The following is a 17,711-nucleotide window of genomic DNA, read 5'->3' on the forward strand; positions in this document are numbered from 1 at the left end:
GAGGACGAGGACGAGGAGCCGGACCCCGAGGCGCCCGAGAACGGCTCGCTGCCCCGCTTCGCGCCGCGCTTCAACTTCACCCCGAAGGACCTGACCCGCTTCGTGGACTTCAACATCAAGGGGCGCGACGTGATCGTGTTTCTGCACATCCAGAAGACCGGGGGCACCACGTTCGGCCGCCACCTGGTGCGCAACATCCGCCTGGAGCAGCCGTGCACCTGCAAGGCCGGCCAGAAGAAGTGCACGTGCCACCGGCCCGGCAAGAAGGACACCTGGCTCTTCTCCCGCTTCTCCACCGGCTGGAGCTGCGGGCTGCACGCCGACTGGACCGAGCTCACCAACTGCGTGCCGGCCATCATGGAGAAGAAGGACTGTCCCCGCAACCACAGCCACGCCAGGTACGGCCGCGCGCCCGGGCTGCGGTGGGCTCCCCGAGGCCCCGGCGCCCCCTCCCCAGGTCCCGGCCCCTCCAGCCCCGCGCGCTCCCCTCGCTGCTCCGCGGCGCTCGCCAGAGAGTGGGGCGAAGGGTCAGAGACCCCCGGTTGCCCTGAGCTGGCTCCTCCCCCGTGCCCTGCTGCTCCCAGTCACCCTCTGGCACCTTCAGAGGTGGCCGTGGCCATCCCGGGTGCGTTCCGACCCGCGCCTAGCACGGGGTGCTGTGCTGTTCGGAGCAGGCAGTCCAGAACCGCTATTTCCGGAATGCTGAGGCTCTGGGCTGGACCAGAGTGGGCGAATCTTGAACTTAAACCCGAAGAAGGGGGGTGGGTGGGCTGCGGGTGTGCAGACGCAGCGAGAGTTTTTCGGGAAGGGCGAAGCTGGAGTATGATCCCCTCCTAAGTGGCTCAGGGAACTATCTTCTTGATGCCGCTTTGAAGACACACGTGCAAATTCTTGCTCCACAGTGATAATTCTAGTTCCGGAGATAGTCTCTGTCTCTGGGCAATACTAGGACTCATGCTGTCCTTAGCAAGATTCCCACCCCTCCCCTTAAGCCATCCCAACCGTTTATTTCCACATTACTTGTTCATGGCCTGCCGTGAGCCTGGGTGTGCTCCAGTAACTAGGATCCCTTGCTTTCAAGAGGGAACGCTAGCGCGTAGAACAGTGCTGCCCTTCAGGACCGAGAAAGTTTGACATCTCAACTGCCAAGGCAGCTGCTCACGTTTCCATCCTCTGAGAGACGCATGGGCTTAAGGACGCGCTTGGATGCTCTTTCTGCCCATTGCCATCTGGAGATTAATCCGAAATGCTCAAGGGAACAAAATATTAAAAGATCAGAACACTAGTTTATTAAAGTTTTTATCTTAAAGGTTTCAAACAATTTGGTGTAAGGAAATAGGAATTGAAACATTCAGCTCATATATTGCTATCAGATAGCTTTGTGCATTTGACATTATGGAAAAGCTTCATTTACTGGAAACTGCCCAGACTCTGAAATTTGCCATCACTGAAGCATCTAATTCCACTTCATTTCTCTGAGAATGAGCGGACTTTCATTATAGAATTTTTTTTTTCCTTTTACTCTGGCAGTTTTTTTTTTTTTAAATACTTTATCTCCTTGCTGCTACTGTCTTTGTTTGATGGAAATTGGTTAGAATAAGAAACTGGTAGTCTTCCTCGCTCAGTTTGTTTGAAGGGCTTTGCACCTGTATTGTAATAGTTCATTATTTTAGAGCCTGCCATTGTGTTTTTAGCTTAAGACTTTTGGATTAAGTATTCCATTCGATCTTCCCATTACGTAGCTCTGTTACTTCAGTGAGATTTCATCTGCTCTAGCCCACGCCATGGTTTGCCCCTTTGATTTAGATAGTACACCTTCCTGGTTTGATCCCAGGAAGTGAGCCTGCTTCATTGCTTCCGTCCTAGGAAAGCTGGAGTCTCTCATCAGCACGTCAAACCCCAGTGACCTTCAGTGAGTCCCTATTAAGAAGCAGAGGGAGACAGGGTCTTAGTGGGTGTGTGAAGATTTGCAGGAATCAGAAGAGGGTGAGAAACAGAGGCCATTGGGTTTTGGCTGAGCGGGAGATGGCCCTGCTGCCAAGACCACAACTAGGCCCCAAGTATTGGGTCTCCCTTCTTAGGAGGTGTGCGCTATCTCTGTATTCTCTGATGGAGGAAAATTCCTCCTTGGCTATTTAAACACATGGTTTCTATCAAAAGCAAATAAGGTTTTCAATTTCGCAATGGCATATAAACATTCATTTCTTTTTGTGATGCAAGTTATCAGATAATCGATCATTGTGCGCTGACTTGTTTTGCTTTAATTTTTTTTTTTTTTTTTGGTGGCCTTTTGTGTCGCACTGTATAACCTTCTCATTTCTTCCCTCCTCCTCTCCCTTTCCCCGGTGAGTCCCAGTTACTTTTCTCCTAGATACCGTAGGAAGGAATCGCTGTGATCTATGTGAAGTGCCCTGCATGGAAAGCTATAGGGAAGGCATTGAAGAGACGTTAATAGTAGCATCTTGCTAGCAGAGAAGATTGAATTAGTTGTCTGTCATTGTAATGTCTGTGTACAGCATTCTACAGTCAACAAGATTAGCCTGGATAATGGAGGGTACATTTCCACAATGCAAAATGGCAGATAATCTATTGCTACATAATGGGAACAAGGTTCTACTTCAAATCGGGCTGACTCTAAGCAAAATTGAGAAGGAGCGCCTGTTGGTTTTATTTCCCCAAGGCACTCTGCTTCTGGTCCCCTCTTGGCAGCTCGTCCCCATTTCTCTTAAGGATCAATGCCCTTGTGGTCACATACTGGGTAAGTGCAAGACTCTGCAGATGGAAGCACGTGGATCTGGCACGTTCTATGTACAAGGAGCAAGTCAGTCTCTGCCCAAGTCTGAGTCCCACATTCCCTCTGCTTCATCGTGCAAATAACAGTCAAGATGTCCCCTAGCGTTGTGTTATGAGAGCTGGACGAGCTAATCCCTGGAACATACTTAGTGTACTATGTATATGTAGTTTAATATGCCGGAATGTAGCACTTGACATTCAATACCTGTGTATATGGTACCCGGGTAGTGAGAGAGGAGGGAGGGACACTCAGACTACAGACGGAAGAGGGAAAGGCAACTTTGAGAGAACATGGGGAAACTGAAGGATGCATCATGCGGATTTCATAGGCCCAGGAATGGGCAAGACCCTGGAATGGCACAAAGGTGAATTCTGATGCAGACAATGGTTTTGGGATGGGAGGAAACCGACAGGAACGTGGCTTCTCCCTCTTTTTTATCATCCTACCAAGGATTTCCTCTTTTGTGTGTGATGTTTTTCCCTCTCATTTCCTCAGTATGTTATCCTTTCTTGCTGCCTTGTGCATTCATCTTAAAACAGAAATCTCTGGGGGGGGGTCGTGTTAGGGAGGAGAGCTGGGCACGTGCATGCCATGGAGTGCCTGCGCAGGTCAGAAGACAACCTCACATGTCAGTTCTTGCCCTCTGCCTGGCTCGATGCAGGTCTCTTGTTAGCAGCTGCTTATGGCAGGCTAGGTGGCCTGCAGGCTTTTGGAGATCCTCCTGCCTCTGCCTTCCGTCTCAGCACAGCTATGCTGGAGTCACAGCTGTGGAGTGTGGCTTTACACAGGCACTGGAGTTCTGAACTCAGATCCACCTCTCGTGTGCTAAACATTGTACTCGCCGATCCTTCTCTCCAGTTGTGCTCCTTTTTATTTTATGTCTCTTCCCCTTTGTCTGTATGACCCAGTCTTTAGGGTTCTCTTTACCACTGTTAAGTATGGATTGAATCATAGCATTTTATGCCAAAATTAAAAAGATAAAAGCCACTGAAGCTATCACTAATCCCCCAATTTTGATGAGCATTTCAACTCTTAAAAAGAGGAGATGATGTCACTGAGGAGTCCTTGGGGAATTCATGTCTTCATTTTGTCACTCTGTTCAGTGCTCCGAGTACTGTGACTTCTATGTTCATATATGTCCTTAACCTACTTCTGATACTTGTATGTCAGGTACTCTGATAGTTCTGGGAATGGAGTTTTGAGCAGTGTCAATCTTGTGTGAGCCTTCCTGTTAGGAAGACAGCTTTAACCTTGGTAAATGGGTATCGTCATCTTCCATCTTACCTGATGCTGGAAAATACTCTCCTCCACCCTTCTGTGGGATGGGGAGCGGACTTCTGTCTTTTACTGCTTGTGTTCCATCGATCTTGCCAGGGTGGATGATGTTGCATGGATTTGGTACTAGACAGGACCCTGTGCTCAAGCGATACAAACCTACTTCGGCTAGAGAGGGTTGCCGACCGGTGTAGGTACACAGCTGAACAGGAGAGTGTGGAGATGGTGTTAGCAGTGCCTGGGAACATGGGCTCTGTCTCCCCACATTCCTGTACATCTCCTAGGGAAGCACCCCAATATGCGAGACAGGTAAACGGGGCGAATGTGTGAGATCGGAGAACATGGTGCTAGTAGGGATGCAGGGCCCAGGTGGACCACTAGCTCTTCAGTGGTGCCAGGCGCAGGCGCTAATAAAAGAGAAAGAAACACCTTCAGGCATCTTCTTTGCATTCTGTTGAGGTAAAGCTTTCAAGCAAATGACAGTCCACCTGATTGATAGCACCTGAAAGCCACATTCACAGTAACTGAAGGCATCGGTAATATTTACTGTGAAGATGGAAAACATTAGGAGAAATATTCAAGTTGCCTTCAGTTCTCAAAATAAGAAGGTGCGGAAGGTGAAGGAGACTTGTTTTGAACCAACCCCGAATGTAAAACCAGGGTGAGACCTGGTGGGGTTCCCCTGGAGAGAGGACGGTGTGAAATGTGTAGCTGTCTCCAGTGAGCAGGAGCCCTTCTGCAGGGCGTGGTCCTCAGCAGTGGGTGCTTCAGGCGAATCTGCTTAACCACGGCCACGAAATTCCCTCCTGGGAAAATCGGCCTTGGGTGGCCTTTAGTTTCAGAATCCTTAGTTCAAATCTAAGCTGCTTTTAAGGTGTCTTCTCCCCTTCCCTACATTATGATCAGAAAAGAACAACCAAGATTATAAATGAATCAGTCAGCTCTCCAGTATTGGTAAATATTTCTGCAAGGGAGCTTCAGAAAAGTACAATCTGAAAGAAGAGACTGTTAGACACATTCAGAGCCCAAAGTATTTAGTCCCTTTAATGACATTGTTTTCTTAATAAATACAAAAAGATAAGATGAGAAAATACAACAGAACTCATCCTAAAACAAACAAAACTGCTTTGGAACCTCATTGTACTTTGTCTTTAGACAACATGCTAAAATGTATGTCTTCATTTTAGTACCCTGATTCAAAGATTCTAGAATATTATAGTCTTCACGGTTTACAAAGCATGTTCTATTTGCTGTCTCTTCTAATTAGAAATGTTGAACTGCCAAGAAGGTTATTTTTTTTCCTAACCACAAGGTTTGTGTGCAGTGCAATATAAAAAAGATGAGGTTTTGTTCTGTCTGCACACCGCATTCCCTTAGTTGGTCATGACAAGGTTTGTTAAAGTATGCTTCTGCCTAGAGCCACCAATATTTGCTGGGAGTTAGGAAGAGGTTAACACGTTTGGTGTTTATTGAGTGATAACAGGCGATGTGTTCCTGGCCCTCTCTTTCTTGTTCCTGTGCTGTTTTTGGTAGGCTCAACTTTAGAGAAACAAAAATGTTTGAGAGATAATTAGAAGCTAGGTAAATTTAGCCAACAATGTGGGTTTGCTTAATCTCAGACTCTTGTACAATCCCCCAAAGCTAATTATTATCATCTCACTTTAACTAAAGACAACAACGAAAGCTTGCAGCATTTGAAAACTATGTATGCGTGATAATGACGTAAGTAGTTTGAGACAGTTAAACCTAATATGACGTTTAGAGTTATGAATACAGTGTTGGGTAGGGTTAATATGAAAGCAGTTGAATAGGGAACTCTTATTTATATATTTGTAATAACCTGTTACCTTGTGTTTGAATTTGCTAGATCTTGGGTATCATGGACGAATTCTCTGTTGATTTTAGTTGGCTAATGGCGCTTTCTATCAGGTATAGCTGAACATTTAACAATATGTTGGGAAATGTACTCAGACATTGTTAACTTAGAGCTCATTATTTGTTTTTAATTTTCCTGTGGCATATACCATTGCTCTGTAAAAGACACGTGAAGTGCTCAGCACGGAGATTAAACCCCGGAAGAAGCCCAGTGAATGCCTGCTTTTAGACTGCCTTTAAAAATTATGGTGTAATTGACAAGATTGTGGTCCTTTAGAAAATTATCGGACACTTTGCTTCATGACTGTTATTTTGGGTGTAAATTCTACTTGTTAGCTCTTGAGACCCACAATTAGCATGATGCTACATCTGATTATCCAAAGTAAAAAGGAAAGTAAGAAAGGTAAGGCTTATTGGACTACTTCCGGGAGATTTTCCCTTACAAAAGAGAGGCATCAGCAATTCATCTGAGACTAAGATTTTGGAAAGGTTATTTCAGTGTACATTTTTAATTTAGAAAAAAAAAATGAGGTTGAACTGAAGGATGGTGGAGGCCTCCACTCTTAGCCATATTGAGACGTGTGATCACTACTGTCCAAACCAGACAGCAGAGTTTGGACTGGTCTGCTTGGAGATTGTGATGCTGAGGAACCACAGAAGAGACGATGAATTGGGAAAATGTCCTCAAGAGAGATTGGAGGAATCCAGCGGCAAAACTTACTTGTGACTGAAAACAGCACTGCTGTGATATCTGTGGCTCTGTAAAGGTCTAAGAATGTGGACTCCAAAGGCAAACTCAAGGGACTTTAATGTGGTTCAGCCTCTTGCTGTGTGGCCTTGGGTTATCAATCACCTGCCCTACACATCCCTTTCTTTTCTGGAAAGTGGGGCATGGTAAGAGTATAATCTCTTGCATTATAACCTAAGCACCACTAGCTTGTGACGTGCTCTTCGGACAGAGTTAGGAAATCGTGTGTATACACATTTGTGTGTGTGTGTATAGTTAGCTGTTATATTTTCTTGGGACTTGTCTTATACATATATCCTGTATTGTGTTAAAATAAAACGAAAGGTAAATCTATGATATCCTTTTGGAATCTGGAATCTTTATCTAAATAGAATAGAAGTTAACTGGTAAGTTCTAATTTAAAAAATGGCCTAGAAGATAAAAAGTAAATATTGATTCGTAGGGTACTAGGGATACTCAGTGGGTACTTAGTTAAATGGAAAAGGGAAGTTTTTCCCCCCAGAAGCATACTGATTTTTTTCTAATGGGAAATTAATGAAATAGCAATAAAATGTTTAAACATACACAATTAAATTCATACATGAAAAAGTCCTACAGTGAAATTGAATTAGTTGCCTGTGGGCACATAAATATTTTTAGTTCATTGCTATTATTCGTATCTAACCATGCTTTCATTGGTAGGTACTTCATTTGTTTTAAGAACCCTTGATCTAATGCTGTGGATTTATGTTGGGCTGTGCATTCTAATTTCTTTATAAGCACAGGGTGATGTGAATGTCAATCACTTCGATTTCCTTGGTACTTATTCACTAAACACACAGAGTATTCTTCCAAAGAATTCAAGATCCTGAGTTTGTAATTACAAACATGTCTGATGGACCACAATTAGAAACCTGTAGGATTTTTACGGACTATGTCTTCGAACATGAAGTTAGAGCTGGTATGATGGCAGTCTGAGGAGAAGCCACCTGTACTTCAGCAAAACACGAAGTCACGTGAAGGAGGAGAGGACAGGGTGACAGTGTACACTGCAGACGGTGACAGAGGAGGAGGAGGGCCACAGTAACCAAGGTGAGTGAACCCGGAGAAGTGAACCAGAAGTAATGAGACTGGAGAAGACAGGCCATTGTATGGTGCACAATAGCGCTGACTCCTTTGTGTGTTTCTGAGAGGCTACCAGCCATCAACGGGCTATCTGATTTGGGGCAAAAGCATATTTAGATGTTGCTGCTTTGTATTTATTGGCAGATACCTTCTCCCTTGTAGCACGTTGCAATCTCACAGCATTACTGCCTTTATTAGTAAGGGCCCTGGCACCAGCCGGGATTTTAAAGGGACCAATTGGGTATATATGGACCGGGATAAGGGAATGACATTGGACCTCCAGGTACTTTTAAATGAATAACAAAGGGAGATTTTTACCCCAGTAACCAGATGGGTTACCAACTGGATGGATAGGAGGTAGCAAGGGGGAAGACTGACGTTAAACATATTTTATGCTGATAGCTATCATGAGCTACTGTCTCAGCAGGAGAAACCCCAGAAGAGGTATATGGATAAGAGCTGTTTGTGGAAAGCTTCTGCTGGAACTGCGTAATCCTGAGGCAGTGAGAGATAAAGAGCTGGGAGCGTATGTCCTGACCACTTTCTCCTCTCACCTGCTCATCTTTTTTTCGTTGTCTCTCACTGACGCTGTTCCCTGGAAGCTGACAGTAACTACTTAGTTGACTGTCTCGTGGACTCTCGTGAGGCAGAGAAAAATGGGAACGAACCCAGGGTTGTGCAGATGGAAGGGCAGCAGCAGGAGAGTGACTTGCACAGTGTCTTCAGATAGTCTGAAGTTTCTTCCTCATGTTATGGATGCCCCAGTCCTTGTCAATGAATGAGATGGACAACAGAGAGCTGAATTGTTTGCGTATCTTCTGCACAGAACCCGGTACCCACTTAAAGAATGGTGAAAGTGGAGAAAGGACCCTTTACAAAGGAAAGTCACCACAGGGACATTTGCTGGGGGAAAAAAGTCTTGCTATCTTGGATACTTGTCACCAGAATGCACCTGAACCAGCTGGTTAATAGTGACAGATTTGGGCTGTTAGATCCGTGTTAGAAAGCACAGTACACCACGCACGTTCTATGTTACATCTGTGTGCGGCATTTCGTAGGTTTGGAGCTATAGAGCAATGTTAGTTAAAGCGTGACAAGCGGTGTGCAAAAGTGGCTGTAGTCTGCAGGACCGTGTTTATGAGACTGGAGGCTCACGGCTGCTTACACTGTCTTTCACAAGCATTAAGAGTCATCAGAGCAACATTTATGGGCGTTAGTTCTGCGAGACATGGGGAGAGGGAGAGGGAGAAGGAGAGGAGAAGAGAGGGAGAGACAGTGTCATTGGAAGTGATCTGAATTTATTCGCTTTTAATCTGGAAAGACTTCTGAAGCATGGCGGCATGTGTTATTCCTCACACCCTACACTCCAGAACCTTTCTATGTAAAATATTGTAAATGTGTTGTATTTACCTGGAAATAGATGTAGGTGATGGCCCAAACACTGGGGACTGGACCATGAGATGGGACAAAAGATGCTTTTAAGGAAGGGGGCTGAGGAGCGTCGTGTGGTATTTTCATGAGAGGAGGTCCTAGCGCTGGGAGGGCCATGATGGAGTGCGGTGTGTGAGTGTGTGCAACCAACTGAAGCTGGATAAGTAGGAAAATGCTATGAGGAAACCCTTTACTTGCATGCTAACGAAAAACAAACTTAAAATATCCTAGCATTAAATTCTGGAAGATTTTTAAATAATTGGTAGGCCCAGGAACCAGGGAACAAGCTTTCCTTCCGAGAGCCAAATGCTACGAGTGAATTGTTATTATTTATAGATGGCAAAATTAATGTCCAATTAACTATCCATACACAGCCCCTTCCGTGGGATCCGTGTGCGTCTGTTCTGGGTATCCGTAGGTCAGGATTTTGAGTCATCCGTGCATGGAGAGCGGAACTCTCCTGCCCCTCTGTATACAGCGCCCCCTTGTGTTTGTCTAGCTCACGGATCTATGATGCAGCTAGCTTCTGAGCAGCCTGCAAATAAGGTGGAATTCAGGTGTCCTTTCTTTCCTCGATAAAACCGACTTGGGAGGCAACTTCTGTTGGCTATACAAGCTATCAGTTCTAAGTGCTTGTCGAACTGGAGTTACGTCCAGCTGCTGAAAAATATCTGAGTAAGGGGTCAGGGACTGTTTCTTCCTCACACAACCTTACCATTTCCTTCTTAAACTGTCCACTCACACAATGAGACAGGTGGGCCCACAGGGACCCTATTTCCAATTTTTGTGTGTGTTTGCTTTATGCCTTGATCTTGTGTGGACCAGGCTGGCCTTGAACTCACTGACTCCAGCTCCAGGGCTAAGGTGACAGGACTATCCACGTCTGGCTTCTATTTCTAGTATGTTCTGTTAAGATTTCTCCATTGCTATTTCCAGCTGCGCACATAAAATGCATTTGTGCAGGAAAACTTTTAACAACGAGGAGAAATTTAGCCGCTTTGGAAGTATTAAGTTTATTTATTAACCTAAAATATCTGTGACTATCAAGGTACGTTGTTTGCCTTTTACATTTGGGCTGAAGCCTAAAACATCACTGCAGATAAATCTCTTTGCTTTGAAGGTTTTATTCTCCAAGTTCCTTATGTGTGCTATAAAGAATAATTAATATAATGAAAAAATCAATATCGTGTATAAATTATTTAAGCTTTACTACTGTTGTAATTTTCTCTTCAACACCTATTGATCTGCAACAATTCATTTGTTAATTTCTCCCTACTAAGATATTCATTGTGTTAGGCCTGTGGTACTGCTGTCCCTGCACTTTCACAAGCAAGTCATGAATTACTAATGGGACGTGGGACTAGTTCACTTACTAGCGTGTGGCCTGAGACACAATGTAGAAATGCTTCCTACAGGACTGATGATGATACTTCAGGTGTGGACTTGTGCAGATTATCAGTTAGTGTGCGCAGTTCTCTGGGTGTGCTGTGCTCCAGGTCTGAATGTCTTTGCTTCCCTGTTTCGGCGCTGGGGTAGAACCCGGCCTTTCGGATGCCAGGCTCAGAGCTCCACTACTGAGCATGCCAGCAGCTCTTGCCTCTCAGCACCCCCTTTCCTTCCCCTCCTCTTAGTCCCCTCTTCCTTCCTCTTTCTTTCATTCTTTCCTCTCTTGCTCCTTCCCTCAGTTAACAGTTTTACATATTAATGGAGCTCAGCGTGATATTTCAATTTATGCATTCACTATATAGTGACCAGCTTCTCCCAATTCCCAATTTTCAGTGTTCATTCTTCGATATTGGGATTGGCCCTCCCCTCCCCTCCTTTCCCCTTTTCCCTCCTCCCCTCCCTTCTTTTCCCCTTCCCTCTCTTCTCCCCACCCCATGTGTGTGTTGTGAGTTTGAAGGAGGAATATTCCCTTGATTATCTACACTATTGTTCTGGACAGAGAGTTTTGACTCATTTTGACAGTGACCAACTGGATCACTCAGAGAGTTGCAACAGTCTATGACCCTTTAGAAACTCAAAGAGAGCTAAGTTGCAGAAATAAAACTATTCAATGGGAAAGAGGACCTTGACACTATGTAATTTAGATTAGGGTGGAAGGACGGTTTCATGCAAAGATCTACAACTCCGAAGTTCAACATCGAGGACTACATTTTGGGCTTCCTCATGCTCTTACTTATTTTTGTGTATTGGTCCTCCTTGTCAGATATGTCTTCCAAGGACACTGATCCTGTTTGTTTCCTCCCGGGCCTAGAATAGTGCCTGGCACACATACCTGTCAAGGAAACGGTGACTGAATTAATGGAAGAGTAAAAGTAAGTGAGTCTAGCAAATTATTAGGCCATCTATAAGACTGCATGTGTCCTTCCCAGTTCTAGAGCTGCTGTGGGTTAGGAAAGTAGACATAGAAGCACTTTGTAAGGTATAAAGTGGTAAACAGACTCAAATCCACGTGCAGGGTGCGAAGTCTTAATGTAAAATAGAAGAGGAAAAGAAATTGGACTTTGGAAGTGCAATAAATATATTATTCAGCTTTTATAAAGTTTCAAAAACCAGGAATGACAAAGATAAAGCTGAAAGTGTGAAAATGCACATTCAGCTCGCTAACTCGCTAAGGTAATGGTCAACTTCTTTTAAAATAGGAAATAGCGTAACATAAAAGACTGATCTAAATGTATACTTCTTTGAGACCTTTAGGCACCTTCGCCAGCCCAGCAGTTTGCTATAGATTAGGTCCAAAATGTTTTACCCTTTTGAGGAAATGATCCTAAAATGGGTTTGTGTGTGTGTGTGTGTGTGTGTGTGTGTGTGTGTGTGTGTGTGTGGTGAGTGCAGGTGCCTGCAGGAGCCAGAAGAAGTTGTCAGATGGCCTGGAGTTGGACTGACAGGTGGTTGTGAGCTGCCTAGCGGGGGCTGGGCACTGAACTTGTGTTCTCTGTGAGAGCAGAAAATCCTCTTACCTGCTGAGTCAGCTCTCCAGCCCCCATAAAATTGATACTTTTAATTTTGTGTTAGCGCCTTTATATGGCAGAGATAAAGTATAGCAAGAGGTTAGTGTGTTTTGAAGAGGAAATCATACTTCTTTATTTGAGCAGATTTAGGAGCTGATGATCTGCTGTGCTGTTTTGTCAGGGTAAAGCCAATTACAGACAAAGCAGGAAGTATGTTTAGAACCGAAAAAAATCTTCTGGAATATCTTCCACATTGTAGTGGAGATCTGTTAGCAGGGTGGTTTGGCTTGGTCAGGAGGCTCGTCTCAGGCACGGTGTGGCGTTTGCTGGTCAGTGCCAGGAGGACAGGCTTGCGTGGATGAGGCCCACGTGGAGCTCTTTGCGGTGGCTGAGTGTTGAAAGAAAACCGATAATGACAGAAAACTCATTCTCAGGCTGATGCTTCATTCTCGTCACCTGGGATTTTGCTGTCCCCTGGAGTTGCTGGCCTTCCCAAACTTAGCTAATTTGTAGATAGCGTAAATGACTCACCTTCTGGCAGAGTTTTCAGAAGAAAACCACTTATTCTAGAGCCCATAACTCTAATAAAATGTTAAGATATGGTTTTTGTTTTTTGAGATTATATCATTCCATCATTTCTCCTTTTCCTTTCCTCCCTTCAAACCTTCCATGTGTTTTCTCCCCTCTTTCAAGTTCATGGCCCCTTTCTCTTTCGTTGTTGTTACACACACACACACACACACACACACACACACACACACACACACTCCTAAATACTTAGTACAGCCTTCTCAGACTGCATGGTCTTACATGTGTATGTTTTCAGGGACCCAGTTGGAAGTGAGGAAGCAGTTGGTGTGCCCTTCCTGGGAAAGACTGCTTTTCCCACCCTCGTTGCTCCTTAGTTGCCTGTAGCTCTGTGGATAGCTGATGCCTCAGGGACTTTCCCTCATTCACATTAGCATGTCTATCATTGATCTTGCTCAGCTCATGTTTTGGCAGCCATGTTGGTGAGGCTCTATGGGTGTAGCTCCTGAAATTAGTAGACACAGTCTCACCCCAATCTGCCCGATTCTCCGCCTCTTGAAATCTTCCCCCCCTCTTTGACAGAGATCCTCGAGCCTTCGGTGTAGGAACTGTTTCCTAGGTGCAGCCATTGGGACTGGGCCACAGCTCTGCATTTTGATGGTTGTGGTTTTCTGTAATGGTCTCCATGTATTGCAAAGAGAAGCTTCCTTGAAGAATAAGAGCCTCACTTGCCTGTAGGTACGAGAACAAATGTTTAGACTGTAGTTAGGGATTATGCTGGTGTAGTAAAGCAGGGATTGTAAATTTTCCTCCAAGGTCATGGCATCACTAGATCTGAGTAGTTGGCTAGGCTTCTGGTACCAGGTATGAGTGGGGTCATATGTCCCACTGGAGAGCTGGTGGTTACCCCAATATATGTGTGTCATTACTGTACCCTAGCTTCCACAGGAGGGAAGCAACCAACAGTCCTATCCAGCGATGATCCCTGTGATCCACAACAATGACAAGCATGGCTTAAAAACGTACCTGATACTTTCTTAATGGCTCTTCAATGCCACCATCATTTGCCTCATTAATCACCTTAAAATGAACACCAGGCGGCTGGAGGCAGCGTCTATGAGAAAAGAGTCACCTGCTTCCTTGTTTCTTCTCACGGAATCTTTAATGAAGGCTCTTGCCTATGTTTTTAAGGCCCTGCCTTCTGGTGTACTCCTATGCTCCCTGTGTGATCACGAGTGGTGTTCAGTGTCTCATGTTGCCAAGGACCTGTGAGTATAAATCTGTCTTCCTTCATAATGGTCATTCTCAAGTCCGATTCAGCAAGTTCTTGGAGTGGTTTCCAAAAGTGGAGAGAAGTCAAGCTCAGGACTCCAGGGACTATCAGGCACATAAGCAGGAGAAAGTGGGTTTTGGGAGAGAGCGGACGTCAAGGCTTGGATCACAAGCACAGGGCCAGGGAGCGATGAGGTTTGGGGTTAGATAGATGGGTTGTGTGCTCATGTGGGACCAGGGCCGTGGACTGGCTGAGGACAGTGACTGGGGCTCCATCTTCAAGTCCGGAAGAGAGACGGGAAGATGGAACCGGTGGAAAACCGAAACACAAAACCTGACACACCAGTTCTTTGTCAGAAATATTTTCCAACCATAGCCCGACAGACAACACAGACTTCTAATTTTGCCTTAAATTTGTTTCCTGTCTCCTGGCCCCTAGAGGGAATGTCTTGATTGACCGATTATTCATTTATGATTGTATAGAGCCCAACACAGGCACCGGACAGAAGACTTGGCCTTGACTTCTAGGGAAGAAAATCAGTCATGTAAGTCATTGACAAAATTATTTGAAAATGATTATATGTATCATAATATTTAAATCAATTTCTAGCACTGAAATCATAACTTTTTAATAAAAGCTCCAAGGAAGGTATGCTTTAAGAAATGGCTGCAAATATTTTCAGCAATGAACAGGAAAAAGAAAGGATTTGAATTAGCTGAAGAGAGAGGGAGTAACATGGAATTGAAAGCAGTGTAGCATAGATAGAGGGGTTTGGCAATATGCTGGAATGAAGAAAATAATTTTGATATTTAGAGTTCTAAAATCTAAGCAGTAAAACCATTGCTCAAACTTATCTATAAATATTATGATGTACTCCCCTTTAAAAGAAGAATCTCAAACTCATCCCTCTTCCCCCAATAGTGACTTTAATGATTTTAACAGGAATCCACCTTCAGGGATGAGACACTGCATCACATACTATAAAGTGACTGTGGCTTCCGCCTCAGTCTCCTGGCATCTTTCTGTTTCTTTCTCTCTTTGCCAGCATGCTTCCAGCCCTGTGGGTAAAGGACAGATGCTGACCTGTGCTCCAGAAGATGAAAAAGAAGTGTGGAAGTTAGAGAGAATGAACAGTGCTCTGTAGAGAGGGGGAGAAGTCCCTTCTGCCTTAGTACTTTAGTATTTTATCGGGGCACAGGGATGCCAGGTATTGAAGAGTCAGAGGTCAGTGTTGTGTGAAGCAGGACATTCACAAGCTTGACACACATCGTGCTATTGTGATTAGCAAGAAGCGGTTACATTTTGTTCTGCATTATGAGCAAAGTCATGTTTGTGAATGACATGCACATGTTTTCCATCTTGGGCTATTCTTCAGGTTTCAGTCACGGGTTCTAAAGACACTGGGCCTCTATTGTCTGGGTGTCTCCCACTCGAGGGAGAATTTTGTCTCCAGTGTTGCTGAATGTGTAAGATCTCCCAGCAGGCAGACGCGGTGAATACCGGGTGTGAGCGAAGATGCACACGGCTCAGCTGATCCTGAGTTAGGGTGAGTGGGGAGGGTTCGGAGAAGCTGCATTTTCTGAGGAAGGTAATTCACACTCACGAAACAAGCTTAGACTATTGCAGACCACGCAGACCACCCATGGCTTTGACGAGCTGGCTCAGGACAAGGATGTGATAAAATATATGTTTACAGCGTCCATGTTTGGGCTAGGCCTTTATCCTCTGCGTTTGTGCACGATCTGCCGACCTTCTCTTCTGGGGAAGTGATGGGAGCAGACCTACAAGCGCCATTGGTGCCTGGCCATCACTGAGCTCATGGGAGTCCCGGGACAGCTGAGATATGAGGAATAAAGGAGGTCCCAAAGAGCAGGGACAGGTGTCTATCCTGTTTGCCCAGAGGAGAAATAGGAGACAAGGAACAGAACAGGAGCCTTTTGCAGAGGGCCTCTGAAAGACTCTACCCAGCAGGGTATTGAAGGAGATACTGAGACTCATAGCCAAACTTTGGGCAGAATGCAGGGAACCTTATGGAAGAAGAGGGAGACAAAAAACCTGGAGAGGACAGGAGCTCCACAAGGAGAACAACAGAGCTGAAAAACCTGGGCCCAGGGGGTCCTTCAGAGACTGATACTCCAATCAAGGACCATGCATGGAGAGGACCCAGAGCCCCTGCACAGATATAATCCATGGCAGCTCAGTCTTCAAGTGGGTTTCCTACTAAGGGGAACAGGGACTGTCTCTGACATGAGCTGATTGGCCTGCTCTTTGATCACTTCCCCCTGATGGAGGAGCAGCCTTACTAGGCCACAGAGGAGGATAATGCAGACAGTCCTGATAAGACCTGATAAGCTAGGGTCAGATGGAAGGGGAGGAGGACCTCCCCTATCAGTGGACTTGGATAGGGGCATGGGAGGAGAAGAGGGAGGAAGGGTGGGACTGGGCATAGATGAGGGAAGGGGCTACAGTGGGGATACAAAGTGAATAAATTGTAATAATAATAAAAAAGAGTCAGGACAGGAGGCTGCAGAGAGTGGGGAAGTGTTTATTGGGTCTGTGCTGATGCTCAGTGAAGCCATGCTCCCTCACAGGCATCCTGAGGTGGCAAGGCTGTGTTGAGGGAAGCTCAGGACAGGGCAGAGTGCTGGGCAGCTGACAAGGCGTGGAGGCACCTGGCGCTGTGCTGCTCTGGAGATCCAGTGCCATGTCAGCTGTCTTTTCTCCAGGCCGTTGTCGTGTAACAGGACATGTGTGCTACTGGGCATAGGCAGAGAGGGGAAACAGGAGACAACAGAGGCTCCCTAGTCACTGTTATCATTGGTGACCAAGTACAGGAAGCAGCTTGGGAGCTGGTGAGAGTTGGTAAAGAGCTAGTGAGACCTGAGTTCAGTGCCCCAGACTGCTGGAGAAAGAACAGGGCAATCCTGAAATCCTAGTACCAGGAGGCAGAGAAAGCGAGATTATGGCCCTTGCTGGCCAGTGGGATCTGGATTCAGATAGAGACCCTGTCTGGAAATGAAGACGGAGGAGTTGCATTCCTTAACACCACACTGTCATACATACGCACACACGCATACACTGATACACACATGCACACACATTGATACACTCACGCACACGCGCACTGATACACACATGCACACAGTGATACACACATATATACAAACACTGATATACACATGTACACACACTCATACACACATGTACACAAACACTGATACACACATGCACACACATATACACACTGACCACACAGACACAGATACACACAGACACATACACACACAGAGACACACACACAGAGACACACGCACAGACACACACAGACACAGACACACAGACACATAGACATACACACACAGACACACACACACATAGAGACAAACACACAGACACACACAGACATACACACACAGACACACACACACAGAGACAAACACACAGACACACACACACATAGACACAAACACACAGACACACACACACATAGACACAAACACAGACATACACACACAGACACACATACACACATACACACAAGCACCTTGCAGAAGAGGTTTATCTGGCTCACAGTTTGAGGATAACAGTGCATCCCGGCAGGGAGAGTGTGGACGAGGCGGCAGCTTTGGCTGAGAGGATAGATGCAGTGAGCCGTCTGGCGACACCATGTTGACAGTCAGTAAGCAGAGAGCAGGCAGGAAGCAGCTGGGCTGTGTGTCTGGCGACACC

At 45.5% G+C, this 17,711-nt stretch overlaps 1 protein-coding gene across 1 annotated transcript in view; it reads left to right on the plus strand.

Annotated features, from left to right (window-relative positions):
* The window catches only part of Hs6st3 (heparan sulfate 6-O-sulfotransferase 3), a 713,852-nt gene that overhangs the window by 848 nt on the left and 695,293 nt on the right, over positions 1 to 17,711 (plus strand). The window contains exon 3 of the mRNA XM_055609593.1: positions 4 to 398. Within this exon, the coding sequence (XP_055465568.1) occupies positions 4 to 398 (395 nt within the window). The remainder of the gene's footprint in view (positions 1 to 3; positions 399 to 17,711) is intronic.

Source organism: Psammomys obesus, unplaced genomic scaffold (assembly GCF_907164565.1).
Source record: "Psammomys obesus unplaced genomic scaffold, mPsaObe1.curated_primary_1811, whole genome shotgun sequence".
NCBI classification, from domain to species: Eukaryota; Metazoa; Chordata; class Mammalia; order Rodentia; family Muridae; genus Psammomys; species Psammomys obesus.